This window comes from Pelecanus crispus, chromosome 5, assembly GCF_030463565.1.
Source record: "Pelecanus crispus isolate bPelCri1 chromosome 5, bPelCri1.pri, whole genome shotgun sequence".
NCBI lineage: Eukaryota > Metazoa > Chordata > Aves > Pelecaniformes > Pelecanidae > Pelecanus > Pelecanus crispus.
Window position 1 is genome coordinate 8,367,437 of NC_134647.1, and position 25,364 is coordinate 8,392,800.

The 25,364-nt window shown below is 41.9% G+C and overlaps 1 protein-coding gene across 2 annotated transcripts in view; it reads right to left on the reverse strand.

Annotated features, from left to right (window-relative positions):
- The window catches only part of CCNT2 (cyclin T2), a 24,034-nt gene extending 1,687 nt beyond the window's left edge, over positions 1-22,347 (reverse strand). For both annotated transcript variants that reach the window (XM_075710795.1, XM_075710796.1), the window contains exons 1-9: positions 22,290-22,347; positions 21,383-21,464; positions 13,445-13,573; positions 12,282-12,342; positions 11,106-11,168; positions 4,569-4,614; positions 3,071-3,234; positions 1,132-1,202; positions 1-901 (exon numbers count right to left, since the gene is read on the reverse strand). The exon at positions 1-901 is cut by the window's left edge. In XM_075710795.1, coding sequence (XP_075566910.1) covers positions 1-901; positions 1,132-1,202; positions 3,071-3,234; positions 4,569-4,614; positions 11,106-11,168; positions 12,282-12,342; positions 13,445-13,573; positions 21,383-21,464; positions 22,290-22,309 — 1,537 coding nt within the window. In that variant the 5' untranslated portion in view covers positions 22,310-22,347. The remainder of the gene's footprint in view (positions 902-1,131; positions 1,203-3,070; positions 3,235-4,568; positions 4,615-11,105; positions 11,169-12,281; positions 12,343-13,444; positions 13,574-21,382; positions 21,465-22,289) is intronic.
- Between the last annotated feature and the right edge of the window lie 3,017 nt (positions 22,348-25,364).

Here is a 25,364-nt window from a genome sequence, read left to right on the forward strand (position 1 = left end):
CCTTATGCTCTTTGCTAACGTGGGGGCTCGAATGTTTACTTTTCCCGCTACCCTCGTCCGACGAGCTATGCCTTTCTGAGGAAGAAACTTTAATTTTCATTTTCAGCTCCTCCTTACTGGCACCCTTTTCTGTGGGTGGGATTGGTATACGGAGTTTGAGCGAGCCACCCTTCTCTTTCTTATCAGACAAGTGTTTTTCAGGCTTCTCTGCGTTCGCAATAGGAATTTTCATTTTAATAGGAGACGTAACGGAAGAAGAGCTGCTGGCTGTCTGTGGCTGCGCGTGTTTTTTATGCTGCTGTTCGCCTGGGGTTGCTACGTAGTGTTCTCTCACATCCAGTTCAAGGGTTTCTAGTTTGCGCTTCTCTCTGTATTTATCCAAAGACATTTTTTGAGGAATTATTACAGGAGCAGCAACTTGTCCGTGGTGTTTGTTTCCCGACTTGTGAGAATATTCTTGTTTGACAGTAGAATGCTCAGAAAGTTTGTCAGGCCTGTGATGGACTCCAGAGTGCAACTGTACGGACGTCCCTGGCTGGAAGTTCATATTGTACTGACTAGCAGGTAACGCCTCCTGTTTCTGAGAGTATATTTGTTCCGTCCTTGTTTGTTCTTGATGCTGAGGCCATTCCTGGTGCGATGCCAAACTGTATGAGGTACTTGGCATTCCTGTAGCTAATATTGCCAAATTTTCAGGTGCGTGACTGTCTGGAACAGAAATACTTCCTGAGGTCAGAGGTACCGGTGCAGGAAACGATGCCGATGGTTTTTGGAAACTTGTGTTTGCAGCTACACCGGTAACTGTATCCACCAAAATGGAATTCTGGACCAAAGATGAACCGAGAAGCGAGTTCTCCGATACCTGTCCATCACCTTTAGGTTTCTTAGCAGCCTGATTAGCCTAGGCAAAAAGGAAAGAAGTGAGAAGATACAGAGCTCAGAAGGCTTGTACGGTACGTTCTAATTTAGCTCAAAGGTGAGGATAAGAGCCAACTCAAGGTTTCACCCCCTCCCAACCCAGCTGCAGGAATAAAGAGCAAATAAGATACAACTAAACGTTTTCCCTTGGTTCATAATTCTCCTGGAAGTTCACCTCTTTTTGCTAAACACTGTTATAGGAAAATTTCTTACCCGCCAATTTCTAATTCTCTTGAGCCTGCTAGGCGTTTTCTCCAGTATCTGCAGAAACTCATGAGTTAGCTCTGGGTAGAAAAAAAACCAAAGCCATTTCTTACATCTGATTCTGTAATAACCACGTTAAACTTCAAGCATTTTTCTAGACTAACAGTATACAGCTTTTGCAGTAGTTACTACAGGCTGCACATGACTTGACTTGATATTTAATAAAGAATTTTGTTAGACAAGTGTTGAAGAAAAAAAGCTACAGTATTTCACTATGACAGACTTCTGACCACTACACACATTTGGAAAAAAAACAGTTTGAATTTAAGAGTTTGGTTTTACTCTTGCAGAATCTGGATTTGTTAGACCAAAAATTTCAAGAGGGATCTGCACAAACAATAGCTCCTAAAATAACATCCTTGCCATTCAGCTTGGGCATTTCCTGTACGAAGTTACATTTCCTTTAAAGTATAAATTTCTAAGTCACTGTTTCAGTCATTCCACTGAACTTCAGGAAAAACCAACAACAGCTCTGAACAAAAGACAAGCCATTAGACCCTTTGAAGCACCCTGGTGTAAACAACAGCTTTTGATGAATTTGCGTTCAAGGCAAAGTAGCTGGCCATGTTAAAAAACCAAAGATCCTTGCAATTAGTATGTCCACAAGGAAATGCAGGTCTCCGTGCTTGTCAGCTGCAAATAAAAATACTTTCCACTGAAATTTAATTTTACTCATGAGCTAAAAACTATTAGGTACAGTCAAAATTTGAATGCAAAAGTAGATCTCTTGCAGGTCTGGAAGAACTGGCTTCTCCAGAACTCCGCGAGTCATAAACTAAGCTGCTGCCAAGTGCCAAACTGCCTCAGCCCTTCAGGCTGCCCGAGCCTATTACACACCAGCTCCACGAACGCTTGCAGAATCAAGCAGTGCTCGCCATGAGCTCGCAGCACACATCGTGTGGGATTTTCAAAATCAGAACGATGCACGCTTACCAAACGCACAAAAACAACAGCCAGGTGAGAAGGAAGGCAGGGTGGTATTTGAAACTACAGAGACAACTTAAAGAAGCCTGCTAAGATGGACACGTGAACTTGTGATTTCAGGCTCACTCTGGTTCTGGGCTAGACATGACATCTACTCGAGTTTTCACCTTGAATAAAAATAATGTTGCCATTAAGGTAAGAGCTCAGCAGAGGAGAAAAGCAGGCCACGGGGAGCTATGCTGGGCTGCACCAAGCCTGGAGGCCTCCACCACTACCCTGAAACAAATGTTTCACTTGGGAACTAATAGCAAAGTCCAATACATAGATCTGGAAGCCCCGGAAGCTACCGCCTGCACTACAGTAGCGTGTGGAGGCCTTAAATTCAGACTCCACTGCAGTAAGTACTATTTCAAAAGACAGTAAGCTTCTAGGTATATGGTCTTCTAGGTATATGCTTTCTTCTGGAAAGAACCCATTTAACAAGAAAAAAAAATATTTTACAGGAGTTTGAGATACCATAAGCTATCCCAAATTGTTAACATACAACTACCTTCATAAACACGGCAATTTTATGTATAGCCTTAAGAACAGTTGTTTCAGTGACAGTGCAGCCATAAACTTGGACCAGTGATGTACATAAAACGAGCAGGACTGTGTGAATTTGCACCGGCAGATTTCCATCTCTTTCCTCGTTCTGGAAAGCACTCAGAAACCAGACTCTAACCTGCACCGACAAAAGGTACGTGGATGCCTGAGCCCACAGGATGAAATGAAAAGGGTCTCAAAACTAAGTTTGTCTTCTGAAGTTCTCCCCTCTCCTACACCTTTCTCTCACCCGAGGATCCGGTACGTGAAGCCAGCGAGACTTAATTTAGCCTTAAAGGTATGCTCTTACTATACGATGCTCCCGTTTTTGCCAAATAAACCCTTGAATTTAGAGATGTGAAAAGGCAGTATTGCTTACCATCTAGTAGTTCTAGAGTAACTGAAGGATCTACATATTCCCACCAGTGTTTTCCATCAGTTGACACTGGAATCTCCCAGTTGGACCACTTGCAGGCCAAGTGAATGCACACACATGCTATCACTGTAGGCTTGTACTGAAGACAGAATGTAGTAAGGTGAAGACTGTTGCACAAATTTCGAAATGAGGAACCAAAGGAAATCAAACATGTAAAACAAAGCCCAAAGAGATCAGCCATTAACATACAGAATAAGAGAATCTGTCAAGCAACAGCAGTTAAACATTAGTTCACGGAACATTCTTCTGATTAAGTTCATATGATAGCTTACTGCCTTAACAAAACCAAGGGCAGGGCATTTGTCTGGTAGAAAAGTTTAATTTGCTTTTGCTATAAAAAGTGCGATGAACAGTAAATAAATTTACCAGTTATTCTACTGTACTTAAGTAATAAAAAGAAAGAAGTATAATACAGTCAGTTAAAATCTTACAGTAAAAAGCATACAGCTGATTCTGCAGTCTTTGACGAGACAATTAGAAGAAGGTACCCAGCAGCTGCACAGAGGCCAAGTGCATTACTTGTGGGCTTAGCTTTCCCTTGGCCTGGATCTGTGGCATTTGTGAACTCGCCTGCAGCTTCCAGCTGGCAGCGGCACAAAGATAATGGTTCAGTTTCACTGCTTTATCGCACCTTTTCTTAACAGCTGTTTCACATACAGAACCTTGCCCATCAAGGGACCACCAAGAAATATTTATTTGGAAGAGTTCTAATAAGCAGCAGATATTGCTTAAAAACTATCTACGTGTAACATAATCCTCTTAAATAAAGCTGAAAGTTGTTTCGCAAGAAGTAAATTGAAGTCATCGAGAAATCCAGACTAAAGTCTGCTCTCAAATTCCATCCTTCTACAACAGGCTATGAATACACAATCCCCATTCGGAATTCCAGAACTTTAAATTTATGTAAGTACTTAAGTTTTAAAACTCTATATTAAAGATTAAAGAGCTGTTTCTAAAAGGAATAACATTGGACTACTGCTAGTCTGTCTGAAAAGACAAATCAGCTAGTTGAAAAGATCTTAGGCCCGCTACAATTTTATAAGTTAAGACTGGATCAATATATTTAAAGTTAAGAGAAAACTGCCATTAACTACAAGTGTAAACTAAAAATAGTTTTGTACTTACCAAGACGCTCGGATTTCTAGGTTAAGTTTAGCTCTTTGTAATCTTTAGCTGCTATTCAGGCTACCAATTTTAGACTTATGCACTCACAATCGAGAAAATGTCATCAGAAAGCACCACTACACTTCTCATTGTGCATTTAACCCCTTTGTGCCATGAGGCCCTTGTACAATACACCGCACTGCAAACAGGAAGGTACCACCACTGTAGATGGCCCACTCTCCTGCTGCAACAAGGGTAAGACACATGTAGGGGGCCCTGCAGTAAAGGAAGCTATAGTGTGCTACAACAGTGCAACAAAGAGGTTCAGGATAACAACCTGTTGGTAGCCATGAAATAGGATGTCTGTGCCAAATCCTTGCTTGCTGTAAGAAAAGAAAAACGGAGAGATTAAAGAGCTGCACTGATTTGTCAGGTTCATTCCAAAATTGAAGCAGTCTTAACCTTCCAAAAGCGCCACTTGGTATTGCCACAGAACTGGTCTCAGTTTAGCTAACTAGCCTTTAAAATCGTCTTTTCCGAGACAGAGAAGAGGCCGTTACATTCAGTAACTGGAGCTGGACCAGTCATTCCATTTGCTGACCCACCCCCCGTACAATCCCCAGGACAGTTTCTCCCTGCTGACCTACCCCGCCAACGCCTCACGCCCGAGCGCTCTCTCTTTTCGGAATACCTGCTTCCCCCCCTCGCGCTCGGATGGCCCCGAGCATAACCATGGACTGCAGGAAGGCAGTCAGTAAAAGCCAATTCATAGCACCGTGCGAGTTCTGCTCTTGGAGAGGAGCATGGCAGGACAGCGGGAGAACACCCCTCCCACCCCCCAGCACCTCCCCGAAAACAGCCACACCTCTCTCCCAAAGCCCTGCAACACAGCAAGCTCCCAAGCTAGATGGTTAAAAAAAAAAAAAAATATCAAACGAGTTTCTGCTCCCTCTAATTAAGAGCACCGTACTCGTAACATTTTGTTCCACATTTGTTAAACCTACAGCAAAGCTTCGAGAGGAAATAAACAACTTCATTTTAGTTAGAGTCACGAAAAAAAAACCAGCCCCCCCCCCCAAAAACCAAAAAACCACACAAGACTGCAACGTGCCAGAAATGAAAAGCTAACGACTTAGGCTGTTACAGCCACCTAGCACTGACCCCGGCCAGTGAAACCCCAACGCTCCTCACTCAAGGAAGAGAACTTACTGTAACATGCATATAATGGAATAGCTGGCCACAATGGTTTTAACTGAAGATTGAATGCAGCCTTCATTGAATTCTTACTTTGACACTATCACTTGAAATCAGTGCTACCTGCAGAAAGTGTATTGTTGAATTTTATGTCAAAGGGATTATTGTTAAACTTTTATTTTCATAATCATCTTTCCACAAAGTTTGAGAAAGACTGCAATGGCTTTTAAAATTTAACTTAACAAAGCATATTAAATATGTGATTTAACTCCACTTCTAACGATTGACAAGGAGTATAAATTAGATTTGTCTTCATGCTACACAGCCGGGCAGTGCCATAATCCGAGAAGAATGTGGAAGTAGCAAGGTAACAGGATCCGTTCCCACACACAAATTCTACTAATCCATAATAATCAAAAAGGTGAACTGACAATGTGACAGCATTATACTGTAATATTTAGTTTGCAAACTATAATGGCAACTGCATGCCAGATAACCATGGAATTCAGCCTCTTCCTCCCCCCGCCCCCATCAAAAAAAATGTAAGGCAGTATTACCAGAAAAGAACAAGTGAAATGAGACTATCGTAACAAATGAAAATACAGAATGGTTGAATAAGACTGAAATTGATGTCTTGCTCTTCATTTTTCATCAAAGTAATGTTTAAAGGATCTTCAATGTTTTCTATATTCTGTAAAGTTACAGGTTTGAAATAAGGGACCGGGCCAAGAAGCATCTCTACTCTCACTGAAATGTCCCTTTTCAACAAGGAAGAAAAGCAGATGCCAGAAAACTTCTATTTAACATCAGCTTGAAAGTTGAGTAAATCAAAACACATACCTGGAAGAAAAGAATCACATCTTGAAACACACATTTTAGCCTCAGTCAAAAATTAATGTGCTAAATACCTTACCTATACTACCGGCGGTACGATACTGTTTCAACTTATTTACAGCTGAATAATCATTGCCAAAACCAGCAAGAAATTTTAGCTCACAGCTAAAGCCTATGGTAACACCAGGCACAACTGAAAATATCCGTCCCAAACTCTTCTCTTACGTTTAGGACAGCTTTGGTTTAGTAGAATCCATCACTAAAATTAAAGCTAACAAATTCTGGTTCCTATATTTTGGTGTGTTATTTCCTTTACAGCAGTGGAAAGTGCATCTCCAAATTAAAATAATCTTGAAGCAGAGGCTAAAACAAGCCAGCAGAGCTTCTCTGGTGTAACTCACAAGTCGCAGGACTGATTACTGTGATGCCAGCCATTAATAATCAGTTTTATATTTTATCAGTCAGGAGTGATTTAAAACACTCTCCCTGCCTCACTGCAGCAGAAGCAACCATAAGGCAGGGGATTACCAAAGCAGTAATCAAGATTTTGAAACAGGACTTGCTGTCCGATACAGCTTCCAAAAGGCTACTGTCTCCAAGAAATTCCCAACTGGAAACCAAAACGCTTTTTACTGGGCATAGCCACACAATTCAACTGGTTGCAATTCCAAGATATCTGAGTCTTTTCTTCAACACTAGGTTATCTTGAACCTTGAGATAATCATGAAAACGTGACTGGCAAGTCACCCTCAGGAGAGTGGTAGCTGGCCATGCCCAGGACCCTGACAAAATCGTAAGCATTCCCCGGAACGAGGAGGCTGCAGATAAGCCAGTCAACATCAGAAGAGAGAAAGCTTGCTGAAGTCCTTCTGGGCCAAAGGAAAAAAGCCCCAGGCTCTGAACGGAGCTATGCTGGCAGATGCCTGTTGTATCCGGAAAGGGCTGGAGGAGGCCATGCTGTAGGCATTCAGGTCTGAGCAGTCCTGGTGGCTTCACATTCTTCAAAGTCTTTAAACCTTGGGAACAGGCCTGTAAAAGCCTGAGGTGAAAGTTCAGAATGTGAAAGCCTCCTGTAGCAGTGCTGGAGTGCAGCTGGTGTTTAGGATCTTTCCACACCACTTAGTATACAAAGATTTAAATTTTCCTCACCAGAATACCCTCTGAAAAAGCAGATTAATTCAGATTCATCTCCTCTTCTGCCACCTTGTCTTTATCAGCCCAATTTAACCAATGGCAGCTGTGCACACAGATACTATAGTATGTTTGAAGAATTTGACAGTGCAATTTCCACAAAAGATTAGTAAGGATCACGGGCATTCAAGATACCTGATAACCTGTAGAGTGGCGAGAACAATCCCAGAAATCCTTGGGATCCAATCTTCATTTCCAAAAGAAGGTTGTGTACCAACACAGAAAAAGGAACGACTGAAGACTTCCCAAGATGGAGACGAGGATACAGATTCCTCCCCTTCAAGTTCCACCAGAAGCAGGCTGGGAACAGACAGATTTTGCACCAGAGCTTAAGAGGACCATGTCATGATTCCATGGTCTCGGCACTAGGGCAGTTTCACTGCTGATCATTCAACTAGCATTCAAGCCAGTACGGTAGTCTGACACTGGGAACAGTTTTTGGTGGTGTTTTTTCTTTTCTCTTTTCTTTTTTCCCCTCTTCCCTTTTCTTCTCTCTTCAGTACTGGAGCATCCTTGGAATGGGCACTGAAGCTTGCTGACAGGCCTTCACAGATCCACTGCCTCCAGATTCCTTAAGAGGACCTGTAGGATCCCAAGGAATGATGGTCCTGTCTCCTCTTCTCAGTCTCTTGACACTGAGGAAGAATGGTGCAGAAAAAAGTCTGAGCCTACCCCATTCTCCTTGTCTACTATACTGACCAAACTGTAAAGATGGAACGATTTCATGAACCCATGAATCTTTGAAAACCAGAAGAATAATTAGATACCTTACGCCTGAACATCGTAAGTCATTACGTAGCTATCCCATCAGCCCTTATCTACAATGTTCTGTGTTGTCTACTACTACTTTCAGAAAGTCTTTCAATCTTAGAGATGAAGAATTCAACTTTTTCTTTACTTGTATATTGAAGCAATTATGTTTATTTGCACCAATTCTCACTTACTTGTTCAGCTTTGGCTTCCAGCAACTGTTTCTGGTATGCCACTATTAGACTAGACAGTCTTCTGACAAAGGACTTCGCTGAATCTTTTGAGCATCACCAACAGAACCTAGGGTTTTATTCATTTTGTTTTTAAAGGGGGTAGCTTACAGGTTAATACAGGTAACAGTGACAGCATAAAGCACATTACCCTGGATGCAAGACAACAAAAAGTGATGTAGAGAATCAGCCATCCTCTTAGTCACTTAAGTTTAGCCAGCAAAAGTTTGAGGGACCAGGGCATCTTCTCACCACATGGCAATTCAGGGCACACATGCTAAGCCAAAACCTTAAGTACACTTGCATACCTCAGCTAACTTTGTTGCCTCTCTTTTGATACTTAGCCACCTCATATTCCTCCCTTCCTTCTCCCCTCAAACCTACAGCTGAAGGTTTTAATCATAATAATCTTGGATAAGTTAATCACCTTTAATAAAAAAGGTATCTCTTTGCCTTCTGAAATAGTGCTTTTTGTCCCAGAAGACATGTTACCAGAACTGGATGAAGCACCCTTGCATTTCTTTAACTTCTCAGTCAATCCCTTCAGCACTAAAGGCTTAAAACTGACAAGTCTTAGACATATTTTGAAAGCTTCAGGACTTGATATCTAAAGTGTTGCATCTATTCACATTAAAATAACATACTGTCCAATAAATAAATGTTAAGAGAGAGAGAGAACTAAAATCATCCCACTGCATCTTTGAAGATGTGCCCAAAAGCCCATCTCTTTATTTGCTGAATACGTAAGACTAATGCTCCACTGCAATTGCTCTCTACTTGCTTGACTTGCGTGCATGACTACAGATTTCATGCTCAATGCTTTTAATTTATGGATTAAAGTTGGGTTTGTTTTTTTTTTTTTTTTAATATGAGGTACTCAAACCTTCTGTTCACAGCCTATACCACCCCTAGAAGGGCATATGCTGACAAGAATCCCACCTGCATGCGCACATACTAAGGAGCACACATACTCCCGTGAGTAGGTTTTCAAGCATCAGATGTATTACGTTCCCTTTGTACCAGTCCTTGAGGTACATGGATTTTCAGCCCTCACTGGAGTCTTCAGATTTCAAGACTTCGTATAATTTTGGATTCCAAGTATTTTGTTAAACTGCACTGATGTTAAATACTAGCTTTAAAATGTCAAATTTAAAAAGTAGCATGTACCTTCAACGTATGAATTTTGTCAGTACACAAAAGCAGCATAAAAAACACACAGGAAAAAGCTGAACTGTCTTAAAGTAGTATCTACCTTTGACTAAAGGAAATAGAGTTTGGGTAGTCTTTCTTCTTGTCAGCTCAAGTCAAATACACTGGCTAAAGTGGAAATCCAGATGCAGCTACAATACTGCCTGCCACCCCTCCCCACCACCCCAAATACCAAGCAGAAGCGCAGGGGCTCACACAGAACAGTGAAATATGTGCTCACATTCATATTGACCAACAGCTAAGAAAATCCAAACAAAACCCTATAGAGCTACTGATGCAGACTACTGAGATGTTAGGTGCAATTAGACTTATGCAGCAAGTCACAACCAAATCTGGACAGAAAGCAAAGAATCATTACCTTATAGCCAGAACAGCAATAAAGCTACTTTATATGCAAACAAGTTATACACAGCACCAGGCATATTCAGACTCAAACTCTGAAGACACTATACCAGTAAGCTACTTTAAAATAAGAGATAACTGTCCCTTCAAAGAGCAACTTTAATTCTAGAGTCACTACAAAACAGACCTAGTTAACATGATTAAGTTGCACCTAACTTTCCTGTATTTTATAGAAGGAAAAAAAACCCCAAAATTTTGAAGCACTTAACTTTGCATTTTTCAGTGCAAAAACAGCTAATGACTAAAGACTAACAACCATGGTCTAATAATTTCCAAACACTTTTTAAATAAGGAATGTAATGAAAATGAAAAGCTTGTTTTAGGTGCTTTTACAATTGATTCCTAATTTTTCCATCCTCCACCTTATGTGAGGACTTTTCTCTTTTTTTAAAGCTCCAAAGGAAACCAATTTAAGTGTTGAAGAAAGTCTGCCAAAATTCAACAAGAAATATTAAAGCACAAAACAGGTTTCTAGCTAGAGTCACATTAATGAGCTACGTACAAGTTAGAGGATATGATTGTTCAACAAAAGGTTTGTGATTTTGTGCTACCATCCAAAACAAGTTAAGTATGCCCTGCTCCAGAAAAAGAATTAGTCACATCTTGAAGTATTTGCATGTGATAGCAGACCTGCTATGCATTCTCTTTATCCCGCAGTTCATTACCTAAAAAGATCTGCTTGGCAGATAGCTAGCATTAGCCATCAACCAATATGCAGACTAAAGTTTACTCAGTACAAACTATTGCAGCGTGAAAACCATCAACCCAGAACGATACTAAGTAGTTGGCTATTCAGTTTTCAACTACTAACTGCTTCTGTCATTTAAGAAAACATGGAACAGACATTATTAAAATCAAAGCTAATAAGCAAACAAAAATATCATGAAGGACAGAGAACTGGACTCTTTTATCAGACTCTAAAAGTTAAGATCAAGCTCTCAGTAATTAGCTTTAAACAAACTCTTTGGATAACAGTTGAAGATCATATTAGACAAATAACATCACCTTCAAATTTTACTAGAAAGGTAAAAAAGGACTTACAGAAGTGGTTAAAAGTCACTGACCTCTCACTAATTGCGTACATTTCACAACATCTGTGTGCGGATGTTCAATGGTAATCTCAAAACCTGAAGAGTTAAGAATACGTTTTAGAACTATACATTTCCATCTGTTAAATAAAAACAAACCCCAAACCTCTTTCCTTTCCCCACAGACCTAAAATGCTTGCTAAACCTTTGCACTGATGATCAAGTAACACTATTTAACTGCCTTTTATTCTGCACTTTTTCATACTTTTAAATGGTAGATGGTATAGCCATTTCAAGATCAATTAGTAAAGCATTCCTTCAGGAATCTCAAGTCCTAAAAATACATATACTTGGGAAGTTACTGTATTTTTGAAGTTGAACATATCTCAACAGTTTCTAGTACATTAATAAGTCAGTAAAGCTATATTACAGACACACTGAAATACACACGTGTGTGTGCACACACTTTATTCATTGATTTCTGGGACTTAAACATGTTGCATCTATGAAATTACAAATTAAGTCAATTTGTAGGTCAGTGACTTAAGAAACCTTTCTTTGTTTATGACACTATTTTAAGAATTAGGTCACTACTGTTAGCTTTTTTTTTTAAAACCAATATACTCAAAAGTTGTATTTAAGAATATCTGAGTAAGTCCATGTTCGCAGGCCTGCTAGCTGTAATTGTCTCTATGTTACTTTAAAGTCAGAAAAGTTTCTTACCAGTTCAACTTTTGGAATCACCTGAATCCATTAAATGGTTACACTACGACTCGTGATGTTCAGAGGTAGCAACCCTGCTCAATTACATAACGTTCTTCTATTGAAAGGCAAAAATTGGGAAGAGCACTTGTATAAAGCTCTTCCCAACCGCTTCAGAACACATACACAGCTAACCCAGTACAACACGTTACCTTATATGAAGAAAGATCAATGTAGTTACTACTTTGGAGTAAAATCTACTTGGAAGGGTACACATTTCTACCCCAAACTGTGAGAAGCATCTATTTCACAAGCATAGATATGCCTTTTTTTTCTCCAAAGTGAACACCACAGAACTGCTAATATGAAACTAAATTCACAGGTCAGAAGTTGTATAAAAAAAATAGTAAAATTCTAGTGTACCAATAGCACATCAAAAATCCAGTTACTTGGGTCCCATTACTTCTTCATGGTAAGCTGGCTGCACAGGAGATATTTAGAAAGACATACCTAAAGTTTGAAGCATTATTGTTTCAAGTATAACCAGCTCTTGGGCTTGCTGAAGGTATGCCTGAAACAAATAAGCAAACAGGTCAAGATGTAGCTATCTATTGTCTCAAAACTTTAATCATACACTTCCTATTTGAATACTGGTACTAGCAACACAAATTAAGAACACTGCCCAAGCCAGTTAAGAGCTGACAACTCGGAACACTTCACTGTGGTAATACTTTCTTCTACCAGTATAAGCGTTACTGCAAATTAAGTTACACCAGCCTAATCATCTTTCACAGTAAGATTTACTTAGCCTGGACCTCATATAATCTATTCCAGCAAAGCATTTTTGGGAGGAGTGGGGGGGATACTATAAGAATTACAAAGGCTTGCCAGTGCAAATGAACTCAAGTATCTCTAGACAGGTAATCCATTTTACAAGTACTTTAAAATACAGCTGGAGATACTCAGCTGGCCTGTGTTAAGCTAGCGGGCTCAAATGCATACCTATACATATATATATATACCTCCACATGTCATTCCAAGAACTGGGAGCATGGCAAAGGTGCTTAAAGAGTTTTATACGTCAGCTGAGGTCCAGCAGGATAACTAGCTCAGCCTGACCTTCAAGCTGAACAACTCTGGTGCGTTCCCACCATACTTCCTCTTATGTTTGGTTTCAGGAAGACTCATCTCGGGAGAAGAAAGCGTGAACTATAAAGTAGGTGGAAACTGTACAAACTTTGGCAAATGAAAGGAAGACCATGTATAGCAGAGGCAGCAGCTGACAACTGTATTGCATCCTTTAAAACAGAATGTAGACAACAGTGCACAGTGAGCCTCTGACTAAGGAAAACAAACAGTGTCCTGAACACCAAACTGTGTAACTTACGGAGCCACGCATGAAACCTCTTATTTAACATCTAGTCTAGTCTTCTACTATACATGTACAAGTCTTACAAATAATGCAAGTTCAAGATGGAACAACATCTTAAGAGTTTCATAACACAAATATTTCAGTCTTTAATAAGTTATATTAAGTAATACAAAAGAATTAAATAGTGTAAACCCAAAAGTTTTTTCTCGTTGGCAGACAGCAATAACCTGGTCAAGACAATATAAGAGATCATTAGATGAAGTGTCATCTGATTATCTTTAAAACCATGACTTCCACCTACATCACTCTTTGTATCCAGTTGTGGCTCTTGAGGATGAAGACAGGCATGTGCTACTTTAATAACATGTTCTAGTTTCCGTGGCTGTTCTTCCACTTTTGCAGCCAAAAACAATGCCGTAGGAGATATTATCTGAAGAAGAAAAACACAGATGTATTTTTTAAACTTTTTACAAGTAGGACTTTAATTTTTATGGAGAGTCTACACTGGTAATTAGAAAAGGTTTAAGAAGTTGGATTTTTCTTTTTTTAACCAGTTCTGAAATCATGCAAGGCAACAAAAATAACTCATCATGTTTTATTTTATAACCGACGTGATCCTCTCAGCAGCACAGGGAAGGAGTAACATAAATGTATTTGTGAGTAAGATGTCTGAGGTCAAACTAATTCTAGTTCAACATAAGAAGAATAGATTTGGTCCAGAAGATTTAGTCACACTAGAACAGGCTGTTTCAAGTTAAATATACTTCGTGAGAAAGTTCATCCAATTTCTTGCACAGTAGTGAGCCATCACACCACCTTTTCAGTACAAGTCAAAACAGCTGATCACAAGTTCTGCTAGCATTTGACTCTCCTAAAAAGCAAGAAACTTTGCAGAGAACTTTAAAGAAAACAGCTTGTTATATAAACATAGGCTGTATGCATAAAAGCTTACTCTTAGAAACTTTACTACATACCCAGCAGTATCTGGTGAACAAAGCACAAGGATTCACAAAACAGCAGTTACATTAAATGTTAGTAAACACTACAAATTACGTTTAAAGATGAAAATTTTTATAAACCTCTAGTTGTCATAAGCTGGCAGCAAAGCACCCATTCGCAGTTCAGTACCACCTAGGAGTCAGCTATTAAGTAGTGTCTCAATGCCTAGTTATCAGCTAGAATGACTGATGTATCTATATACAGAACACAGCCAACCCTAAATTACTTAGAAGAATCAGGGTCCTCTTCGTATGCAACGTTGGCCATGTCAAACATGAATTAAAATGGCAGTGGAAATCTTAATATAGACATTGGCACATTAAATTGGTTAAAATTAAGCCAGTGTAAAGCATTTATTCAGAGACCAAACTGGCTGCCTGTTGAGTGTGTAATTAATGCATGGTGCAAGCAGTGCAAGTATTGGATTTCTCATTCAATGCCCAAGTAGAAATAGACTGAATGAACTGAATGGCAGCCATAGTTCCCCCTAAAGTGAGGGGTTTTCTTGGTTAGCACGTAGCCCTTTGTTATGCCAAATTAAAACATTTGGTATGAAAATTCGCAATATAGTGAAAACTGCAACAAACTAATTAGAATCAAACACTGAAGTGATCACCCATTACATTTCAGGCGCTTTCAAATGTATTGAGGGAGTACTTTTTGCCTCCTTAAATCAGTCTGAAATGTCCACTTGGATCTTAAGTAAAACTTGTAAGCTGGCAGACTTGAGGAAAACCTGACGCCCTGGGAAGGTGATACCCTTTGGTGCCTAGCAATGTGCCATGAAGAAATCTAGCATTCTAAAAAAACCCAAACCACGCAAAACAAGTCAGAGGGAACAAATTCTTCCACAACAGAGACAAAAGAACTGGTTTCTTTTTAAGAAGCTTGTAACTTAAGCCTTACAAATGAATGGAATAAAAACCTGAAGTCAGATGTTGCTGAACAAGGCCATATTAACTCTCTAAGACTTCTGATGATTTTCGAGATGTTCTTACCCATGTTGCTTGAAGTAATGTTTTGAAATTGTGGAAGAAATTCCCTTTGCTAGGGACATATTACTTGAAATAATGTCTCACTTAAGCTGGGAGATAAACTTTTAAACACTAAATGCAACGGAAAGACTTTCTGCAGTCAGAAAGCTAGAGTATCAACAGCTTTGAAGTGCCAGAAGATGCAGAAGATGTACAGTAGCACACAGATGTATAACCCAACATATGCATGCCATATATTTTACGGAGCAGACAAACTGTGCTCCAGCCCAGTAATGCAAGAACCAACACAGATCTCTCTCATTTACAGTTGTTTCATCTACACAAGCCCAGTGTGCTTCAGTGATTTAGGGCAGGCATAATAACCGAGGGAGGCATCCGAGGCTAGCATCTTCCACACCAGGGCCAGCCTACAAGGAAGCATTACATTCTCAGACATAATCCTGAGCTTCAGGGAAACGGCAGATTAGCAGACAAGACCAGGAAGCCAGAGAAACATGAATGACAGCAAGGAAAGGGAATTGGGAATGTTTAAGAGTCAACAGAGTTATGAAGAAACAAGTTTGACAACAAGACACTGGACAGAAACGAGGAGGTATTAATGAGGACACCAGAGAGACTAGAACTGGTTCAAATTTTTTTTTTTTTTTTTTTATATTTAGGAGAAAGGATACAATGAGGTTCACCATCACGGGCTGAAAACTAAGACTTAACATAGTGAAGTCACTGAGGAAGGAAAGTTAAGTCATGAAGTGTACAGAATCAGAAATAGAATGGATGATGGGAAGAAGCTTTAATAGAAAATAAACAGAAGATCCTTTCCATCCCCCCAGGATCACACATTCCGCCCCCCCCCCCCCCCCTTAAATTTACAAGCAGCCAAACAGATATTCAGTCTGTAGCAGTGCCTCACTGCTGGGCTGAAGAAGAAAAGCAACTGCACTGTGAGCAACGAACTGTGCTCCTGCTGTCCTCCCCCTCTCTCTAGCCTTACCATCCCCACCAAGCATCACACACTTATCCCCAAGTACCTGCATTCAGACCTCACAGTTTTTCCAGCTTTGTGTAAAGTTTAATTCAAATATATCCTAACACAAGGTCTCCTTCTACATAGGTCGTGGGTATAGTTACGCATACACGGAATTTTCACAATTTACCTTTCTGCAAAATCAACTTCCAACAGTTACTGTGACTGAAAATATTTACATCTCACAGAGACATTCTTCAAAGCAAGTCACCAATAACCGCACAATTAAATCATCAGCAAATTCTCACACAGTAGTATTCTACGTCTGACTGCACTGAAGTTTTACTTCATTCCAAAAAAAGCACCTTCTTCGTCAGACTGACTTCAGGATATCTTCTAATTTACTGAAAGGGACCAGTTCTGGCCAAGAAGTCTCCACACAATTCCTGATCTCCAAGACCTTACAAAAACCACAGTTCTGGAGGCTGATTAACTGGCATTTATCTCTGGTTCATCAGAAAGCTATGTACACCCCAATTATTTATTTCCTTAAAAAAGGAAGTGTTGGCTTCTGACCAAAGAATTTCAGGTCTTTGTCTTGTCTAGGACTAGGGTTCTCATTCCCACTTTAGAGTAGGTCAGTATTTTTGTCTCCCTTGGTATTTATTCAGGAAAATAGACTCCTAATAAAACTTCAGACTTGGCATGCATACAGTATTCAGTGAAGACGACACACCCTGCTAAGTGTGTAACTGGCAAAGTTACTCAAACGCTTTCATTCATTTCCAATTCTCAAAAATGGCAGAAAAAGTGAAGTAGAACAAAAAAGCAAAATTAAAGACACAGACTTGGCAAAGCTATAAGCTTCCTATATATATAAAACAAATGACATAATTTAACCAAGTTATCTACCATGCACCCAAAATATTCTTTAACTTTGAGAAATATCTTCAGAACACACATGATTTATGAAACTAAATCCCATTTTTGTACTAGCTGAGAATCTCAGAAACCAAGTCCTACTGAAATAGAAAAAACCAAAACATAAGAGCCTTATTATGACAGTCCAAGAGCATTGTACAGCAAGTTTTATTGGTAAATGTGGTACAAGTCCTTTTTCACTTAAAAAGTACAAGACATTGTAAAAACAGTGTTGCTACAATGAAGGCATTCAGAATAATCTCAGAATACATCTGCATCATGCATGTAGTTTTCTGAGAACTCCCTCTCCCTTTTAATACCCATATTAGTAGGTTTTTAGATGTGATACAAATTAGCATAAGACATTAAGTGGTTCCAGTCAATAATAAAGGTTTTTCAAGTGCGAACACAAAGAGTTGAAAGTTTTTTTTTATTATAACCAGGAGCTCACATTGCATAAAAAAGGCAAATATGTTAAATTGCAAGATTAAAACCAGAACTGAAGTGCCCAAAACAGCCTCACTAAAGCTTGGTGCATATTATAAAAGCTTTAAGAACTTTGCATAACTGCAAAGTCAGCTGTTTAATACTGGAATTTGGACAGGGCACAAGAGACAGAAGGGAATACAGAGGTATGGGAAACAAAACAAAACCCTCCACACAACTCACCTACCTTCCACTTCATGGAAAAAATTCCTCCTGTGGCCTTCTTTAGGCGCTTCACTAAGTTCCAGTGTGCATGTCACACAAAAAACACCCTCGACAATCATCAAGTATATTTTCAACTGGTTGCTTGGTATTCCACATGGCATTTCTAAGGATTATATTTAAAAATACAGCTACCATTTGGATGCCTTACCTCTCATTTCCAGCATACCAAGGATTTTTCCCCCTTCTCTGTTCTTCAAATCACAGTGTACTGAAGGATAAGCCTCTAAAAAGAGGTATTTGCTATATAATAATACCAAACACACTAAATACTACAGAAACAGCACTTCCAGAAGAACTTTAATTTTCAAGATATTTTAAAGTATAACAGCCAGGCTAGTATTTCCCATAAAAAGCCAGCAAGCTCCCTCCCCACCCTGATATTAGCACTGACTAACTTTATACTCAGCAAACCAAAGCTACTATGCCCTGGTCAACAGTAACGTAGAAAGAATAATTTGTACTACTGCTGAGGAGACAGACTCATAGTAGTTCCTGAAATGTCATTTGCATGGCTAGGGAAAATTAGTAGTCAGGGCACCCAATTCTTCTTACCAGAATTGTTAAAGCAAGTTTCTTCCCTATTACTGGGGCACAGCAACCTTGCAAGGTCTTAACCTGCTTCGGTTGCAATATCAAAATCTCAATACATTCTTCTTCGCACCTCAATGTACGTACTTCATGGATAATCCACAGCAATTCAAAAGTGTCTTGCTAGCCCACAGTAACTTCACAAAAATAGGGATATTTGGTCATTAGAGCAGTAAATGTAATACATTCAAAATGAACGATGACTAAGTTAACTGGTATGTGCCAGCCCTGTGGCTCTACAGATTGAAGATACTGTTGGGAAATCTGTTCCCTATTCACAATTACCTCAAAATCTTGAAAGCCTGTAAAATAGTTTAGCAGTAACTTATATTGAGAAAAAAAAAAAAAAAAAAAGACAACAGCTACTCAGTAAGCGAGCTTCCACTAAAAGACCTGTTTATTAACAATTAATTGCATGTGACTTATATGCAAGACATACATGCGTATTTGTATAACCCAGCAATTATACATGATGATAAATATGCAAGTGTTTATTACTTGACTAAAACCATTAACCTACCAATAAAGCAAGAAAACAAAGGCTACATTTTTTCAGCTGGAGATCATAAGGCATTCTGACTAATGGCCATCTAATTCTCTAGCCCCAGCCTTCAGATTCCTTCTTGCCATGGACAAACATCACTACATGCACAAAACAAAGAAATAGTAGAGATATACTCTATATACTGTAGAAAATTTTAGCTAGGTCTTAGCCAGTACCTTACCATTTAATTTCTAAGGGTTAATTTCTTCTTGCAGTGCATAAACATCGTTACATTCTTCAGCTTGCCAACTACTCTGGAGATTTGATATTAAGTATTTATTACAGTCCTTGGCTTTTGCTTTGTCTACAGAGAACCTGCCAGATGGTTTGGGAGTATTTTAAAAGTGACTCTCATTCACTTTGACCCCACCCCCTTTACCCTATAGGAAAAGAAGAAAATGCATTTGCCCATCAGTACGCACACAAAGCTACCGTCTGGCCTTACTCTCATTAAGAACTACAGAAAGTAATTCAGCAGGAGTCGGTATTACCGACTGCTAACTTGCAGTGCACTTGCCTTTAACTTTTATTTGAATACTATTACCTGAGAATTAATTTAACAATACACTTTCCCCCTCCTGTAATAGTTGCAGTTTCCATGGCATTCAGCCCTTACATAGCTTACTTGCGAATTTTAAGATTCATAAATACAACTTCAGGTGTAGTTTTCATAAAAAGGACACTATACGTCCAAATACTACTGTGCTTCCAGTTCCAAGTGACCAGCATTTTCCAGTGTCTGGTGCAAACCCAAACACCGCCGCTGAAGCTTCTTGCTACTGAAATCTATCCTAGATCACCAGATGACAGTACGAACAGTAATCTAGGAGGCGATGCATTAAACACAAGCTCCGGCTACAGCAGCTCTAACACAGAGCCACCTCTCCATTCCAAGCAGCTCTGCCTAGTTTATCAAGTCTGCAAATCATCCACAGCCACAGAAAACTTCGGACGCCTCACCAGCTCCTCTTCCACTGGCTACAGGTCCCTGCTACGTGGGCAGGTACGCAGAACGGAGAAAGACGGAACAACTGCTTGTTTTGGTGCCTTCACTACATACATTACAGAAACACTTTCAAAGGGCATATGCCACCACAAAGCTTGCTGGAACTTGATTCTCATGTGTACTATTCTTGCTCCAAAACTAGAAAACTATTTTGGGAAAAGTACATTTTGCTTTATATGTATATCCACTCAATACACAGCTCTCTATTACTACATAAACAAAACCTACACTATACATTTCTTCCTGTTGAAGTGCTTCAGGCTTATGCACACTTAGCTCAGGTTGTACTTAAATCACTTAAGCTTTTATTATATAAGGACCTGCAACACTGAAGTTTTGGTAACAAGCTTGCTGCCAGTTTGACTTTACCTCAGATTTTGCACAAAAATAATTAAATAAATACAAACCAGTATGTTATTTCTTGCCAAATAAACACCAAATTGATGTCCATTTGCTCAGCCAACAAAGATAAACAAATTCATGCCAGGAAAAAAAAAAAAAAAAAAAAAAAAAAAGCGTTGGTTAACACTGTAACCTGCTCTGTACCTGCCCAAATTTCAGACAGTGCAAGGTTTGCAAGATTCTTCCCCTTGGAAGACCAAGGTCTGCTCTGGTCTAGACCATAACATCTATCGCAGTCTCAATCTGTTTATTTTATCACGAAAAGCCAAGATCTGAGAAAACTCATCCTTGCCAATTAGCGATATACCACCACCATTATTAACTGTTCTTGCAAAGTTGGTATAAACTATTGATGCAAAGTACTTTTTTTTTTTTTTTAAACATAAAAACATTACTGTTTTTCTAACTATTGCATCCAATACTGGGCATAAAAAAGGCTTAAAATTTTCACATTGGCGTCCTCCAGTTCCATACCTGTTAGAAAATCACTCAACTACAGACAGCACTTTTACAGAAGAATTCAGTTCTTCCTAACATACTCTGTATTCAGATTCAGCGTGCTCAGTTCATTACTTGAAACAAGAGCACCAGCATTTTCTCAACAGATTTAAAGATTTTTCTTGTCTAATATGACTTATCATCAAGCTACTTAAGACTAGACTAGTTAAATGAATTTACACTGGTTTTTAAGAAGAGATACATAATCCATACGGATACACACATAACCATATTATAATTGTCAGGCATACCACGCCAGCACTACCACTGCCTTCATTAAGGAAAACGTGTGTTCCTACACATCAGCCTTTCAAACTACAGCACATAAGCACCAGCCAGATTCGAAACGTCTAAATGCATTCTTCACGCATCTGAAATGTGTTTGCTGATGATGCCTATTTTTTTTTATTTCGATGGCAGAAGATAAAATCTAATTGTCACTAGTTAAAATAATTCAAAGTTGAAAAGAATTATCATTATAAACTGCTGATAAGAAGCTAAAATTCCTATAAACAGAGCAAACTTTACAATCCAGCACAGCAATATAACACTCGTCAGTCAGACTGCCAAAATTACAGGCATATTATTACTGCCTGTAAAAGCATACTTACATTTCGATTAAATTTTGTGAAGGAATGATGCATATAAAACCTGTGCATGTAAACAATTGCAGTATTTATCGTAAGCTGAGATCTGGAAGATTAAATTAAGGAAACGCTACGTATTAAGAAAATTGTTTACAAGAACTGAAGGCGATGCGCTTTCTACATCAATCATTGCTTTCAACGTTCTGTCTTCAGCTGAAAATGAATTAAGGACATGACACTTTAGGACTGAACTGATATTAACGCATACTTAACCGATATGAACACATACCTTTCCCATCTGCTTCCTAGACGATGCGGAGATTCCTACACCGGACTAGCCACGTCTCGCCCATTGAATGAAAACTCCTCAATGGGCGACACACACCGAAATCCTGCCTCAAGCGCTTTTGTTTTCTTCTAATTCAACTACTTGAGCGGGGGATTTGGGGTTTTAGTCTTACTCTGGGATTTTTAAATCGAATCAAAGGATGGGGAACAGGGAGCTGCCCCTTTCCAGGCAAACGAGCCTGCAAGCCAGCAGGATGTACCTTCAGGGCGCCTAAGCCCGCCGCTCTCGACACGCCGGTGCCAGAGGGCCAGCTCGGGGGCCCGGGGGCCCTCCTCTCCTCCCCACGCCGCCCGCGCCCCGCGCCCCCTCGCCGGCCGACAAAGGCCGCGGAGCGGGGGCTCGCCGAGGCTCCTCCTCCTATTCTGTGCCTCAAGGCCACGGCTCCAGCCCACGGCCGCGCCGTCCGCCGGCTGCCGAAGGAGCGGGCAGGGTCCCGGGGAGGGCCCCCACACGGGGAGAAGGCGCTCCCGCCGCCCCGCCGGCGGCTGACGGCGCCGCCCGCCCCGGCCCCTCGCCTCCCTCAGCCCGGCCCGCGGCCCGCTCCCGCCCGGCCCCGCCGCCCCGCAGGCCCCGCTGGGATACACGTTGAGGCGCTGGCCCATGTCTTGAATGAGGTTGGCCGCCTGCTGCCGGTACGAGAGCTCCTTGTCGGCCTCCACGCCGCAGCGCCGCGAGGGCGTGTTCTCCAGCTGCTCGCGGCTGAAGAACCAGCGCGACGCCGCCGAGGAGCCGCCGCCGCCCCGCGCCGAGGAGCCCGCGCCTGAGCCCGCCGCCGCCGCCGCCATGACACTTCCTCCCCCTCCCTCCGCCGCCCCGCCCGCCGGCGGCAGCGCCGCGCCCGGCCCCGCCCCCGCGCCCTCCATCGCCGCTCTCGCGAGAAGTGGCGGCCCCGCCGCTCCCCCCCCGTGCGCGCCCAACCATAGAGTCGGGCGGCCGCGGAGCAAGAGCGGCCACCGCGGGGTGGGGGGGGGAGCGGGCGGGCGGGAGGGTCGGGTCACGTGGCCCGCAGGGCGGCAGCCGGCGGCCATGGCCCCCGCGGCACGTGACGGGGGAAGTCACAACCGGAAGTGGCGCCCCGCGGCTGGCCCCTCCCCCCCTCCCCCTTCATTGGTTGGCCGTCGGCGCTGATTGGCTGCGGCGCGGCGGGCGGCTGAGGCGGCGTGGATGAGCCCTTCGCTCCCTCCCTCTCTCGCGCGCGCGCGTCGAGGCGGCCGTTGGGGCGCGTGGCTGCGTCAGGCGGCGCTCGCGGCGTCCCCTCAGAGGAGCGGGGCTCCGGGCCGGGGCGGGGAGGAGCCGTCGGGAGCGCCTCGGGAAATAGCGGGCGGGCCGCGGGGGCTTAATCTTTCAGCTGTAGGGGGGGGGATTCCTTTAGAGCGCCGGGTTACGGCTGTCCCGTCACCGGCAGAGAGCGGCAGCGCGGCGGGGGCAGCCGCGGATGCGCAGCCGCTCGCTCCTCCTGAAGCTTTAAACTTACCAGGCTTCGCCCGCGGCTTCTCTTGATCCGCGTTGCCTCTTGCAGCCGGGTGGTTTAGTGGTAATACATGAGCAATTTGGTTTAGAGCCATCAAATGTTGCGTGTTGTAGCGAGAGATTAAAACCCAGTACCTCTTTGGAAGAAGCAGCGGCTGGCAAGTCACGGGTTTGTGTCTGTCTCCCAGCTCCCTGTAGCGGCTTTTTCCAGCACCGGAGCAGGTGTGGGAGGTGTGGGGAGCAGCTCCCGCCATCCTCCGCGGTACTGCTTCGGTTGTAGCCTTGTCCTCCTGGACCGTTCAGTTAAGATGACTGAGACGAATAGCCTCTTGCCTCTCTCAAAACTTCCTTGTTTCAGTAAAGACTCATAGGTCGCTTCAACCTTAGCTACTTTGAGTGATCTCATTGCCTCGCGCATAGCACAGAGCTATGAACACGGGCAGAAGCTGTCGCGTGCAGCCGAGGTGGGAGCAGATAACTTGAGGAGCTTTGACCGGTAAGAGTTACCTCTCCTGAAGATGCAGGCTATGATGCGTGATCCGGTTCTGAAATTGGCGAATGGTTCTTCCGACTTAGCACGCCCTTCCTCCTTACAACCGAGCGACTCTCGGTCTCCCAGCATGAATGCCACTGGTTACGTGACACCCATTAACTTTCAGACTTTCAGTGGAGATTTCAGTTGCGCCCCCAAAAGAGCGAGCCTGAAGTGTGATCCGTAGGGGATAGCGATGGGCTTAGGGTGGCGAGCCAGAGCCAGGCCTGTGGTGCTTGGCTGCGAGGGGGCCTTGCATCGCCCATGTGTGCTACCCAGAAGGTGCCATCCTCCCATGCTTGGCCGCCCTTCTGATCCTTGCTGATCTGAAATAAGTTGGTTGGGGGCACCAGAATGAAAGAGCATCTGTTTTAAGGGCTAAAATACTTGGAAATGCTAATTGATGGTTGTGTTGGAATGAGTAAAGAATGGGGAACAGAGGCTGCGGAGAGAAGGTGGAAAGGTCTTTAATATATTTGAGGTCACTTGTTCTGCAAGAAAAATGTCAAGATCGTGAAAGGCACGCTGTGCCTCTAATTCTTTTCCTGGTACTGGTAGCAGCAAACATCTAGGCAAAGCATTCCTCTCTTAAGTGGCAGGAATGCTTAATCGCACAGCAATTCCTGCATCTCAGGGGTATGGTGTCTCCGATAATCACATCGCACCTATGTAAGCAATTCAGGAATTCGGTGCCAAAAAGGCAGAATTAAAGCTGTCCAGCAATAGCAGGTGTCCAGGTATCACAGATGAATAGCTGCAGGAAGTCAATCAATTCTCCAGCGCAGGGAGAAGATGCGTATGCTCACAGAACGGGCTTGTCTGAACCTCTCCCACATTACACTTCAGCTACCTTGAAGAATTAAGATCACTTTCTAAACTTTTTGCCCATTCCTATTTCACCCTTAAATAACAATATGCTACCAAACATTGCTTGTACATGGCGGTTGTTAAGCCTCAAACTAATTCCCTGGTGAACCCAGGTGCCCAAGTAGTGACACAGCCTGCGTGGTGAAGTGCTGGAAGGAAACATCCTGGCTTCTGTCTCGTACTGCTTTGGGATGAAGAAATGCAGCCTCCTGCCTTCCCTTCAGGAAAATACATCGCCCTCCTAAATTTCCTCATGTCTCAAGCACTGGCTATTCAGCATCTCCATTTAAATCTGTTTTAACACCTGCTGTAACGCAGCTGGCAGACAGTTCTCACTGGGCATCCCGTATCCAGTTACTGATTTTCAGCAGTAGCCTGAGGTTACAGATTCAGGGCTCAAAGGGTAGAAAAAGGAACTTGTCTGTGTTTAAAGTTCTGATCACCACCCATCAGAATGAGAGCTCCAAGCGTTCTTCTCCTGTTTAGTGTATGCCGCTAGCACTCCACAGCGGTTTTGTTCACCTAAAATTATACTACAACTAGTTCTTTTACAGCTTCACTGCAATTTTTATATAAGCAGTTATAATTTTATAGCTAGACCCAACAAAATACTTACGAAATATACAGATGTATAATGCAGCATGGCCAGGCGCGAATTACTTGCCTCGTCTTCCCAGCTGTAAATCATCTTTAAGATTCGGCATATGTAGAGGAAATGTAACTACCAAGACTTCTGTTGTAATTAGGAGCTGATCTTTGCCTTCATGTTTTTGTGCCTTTAACAATCT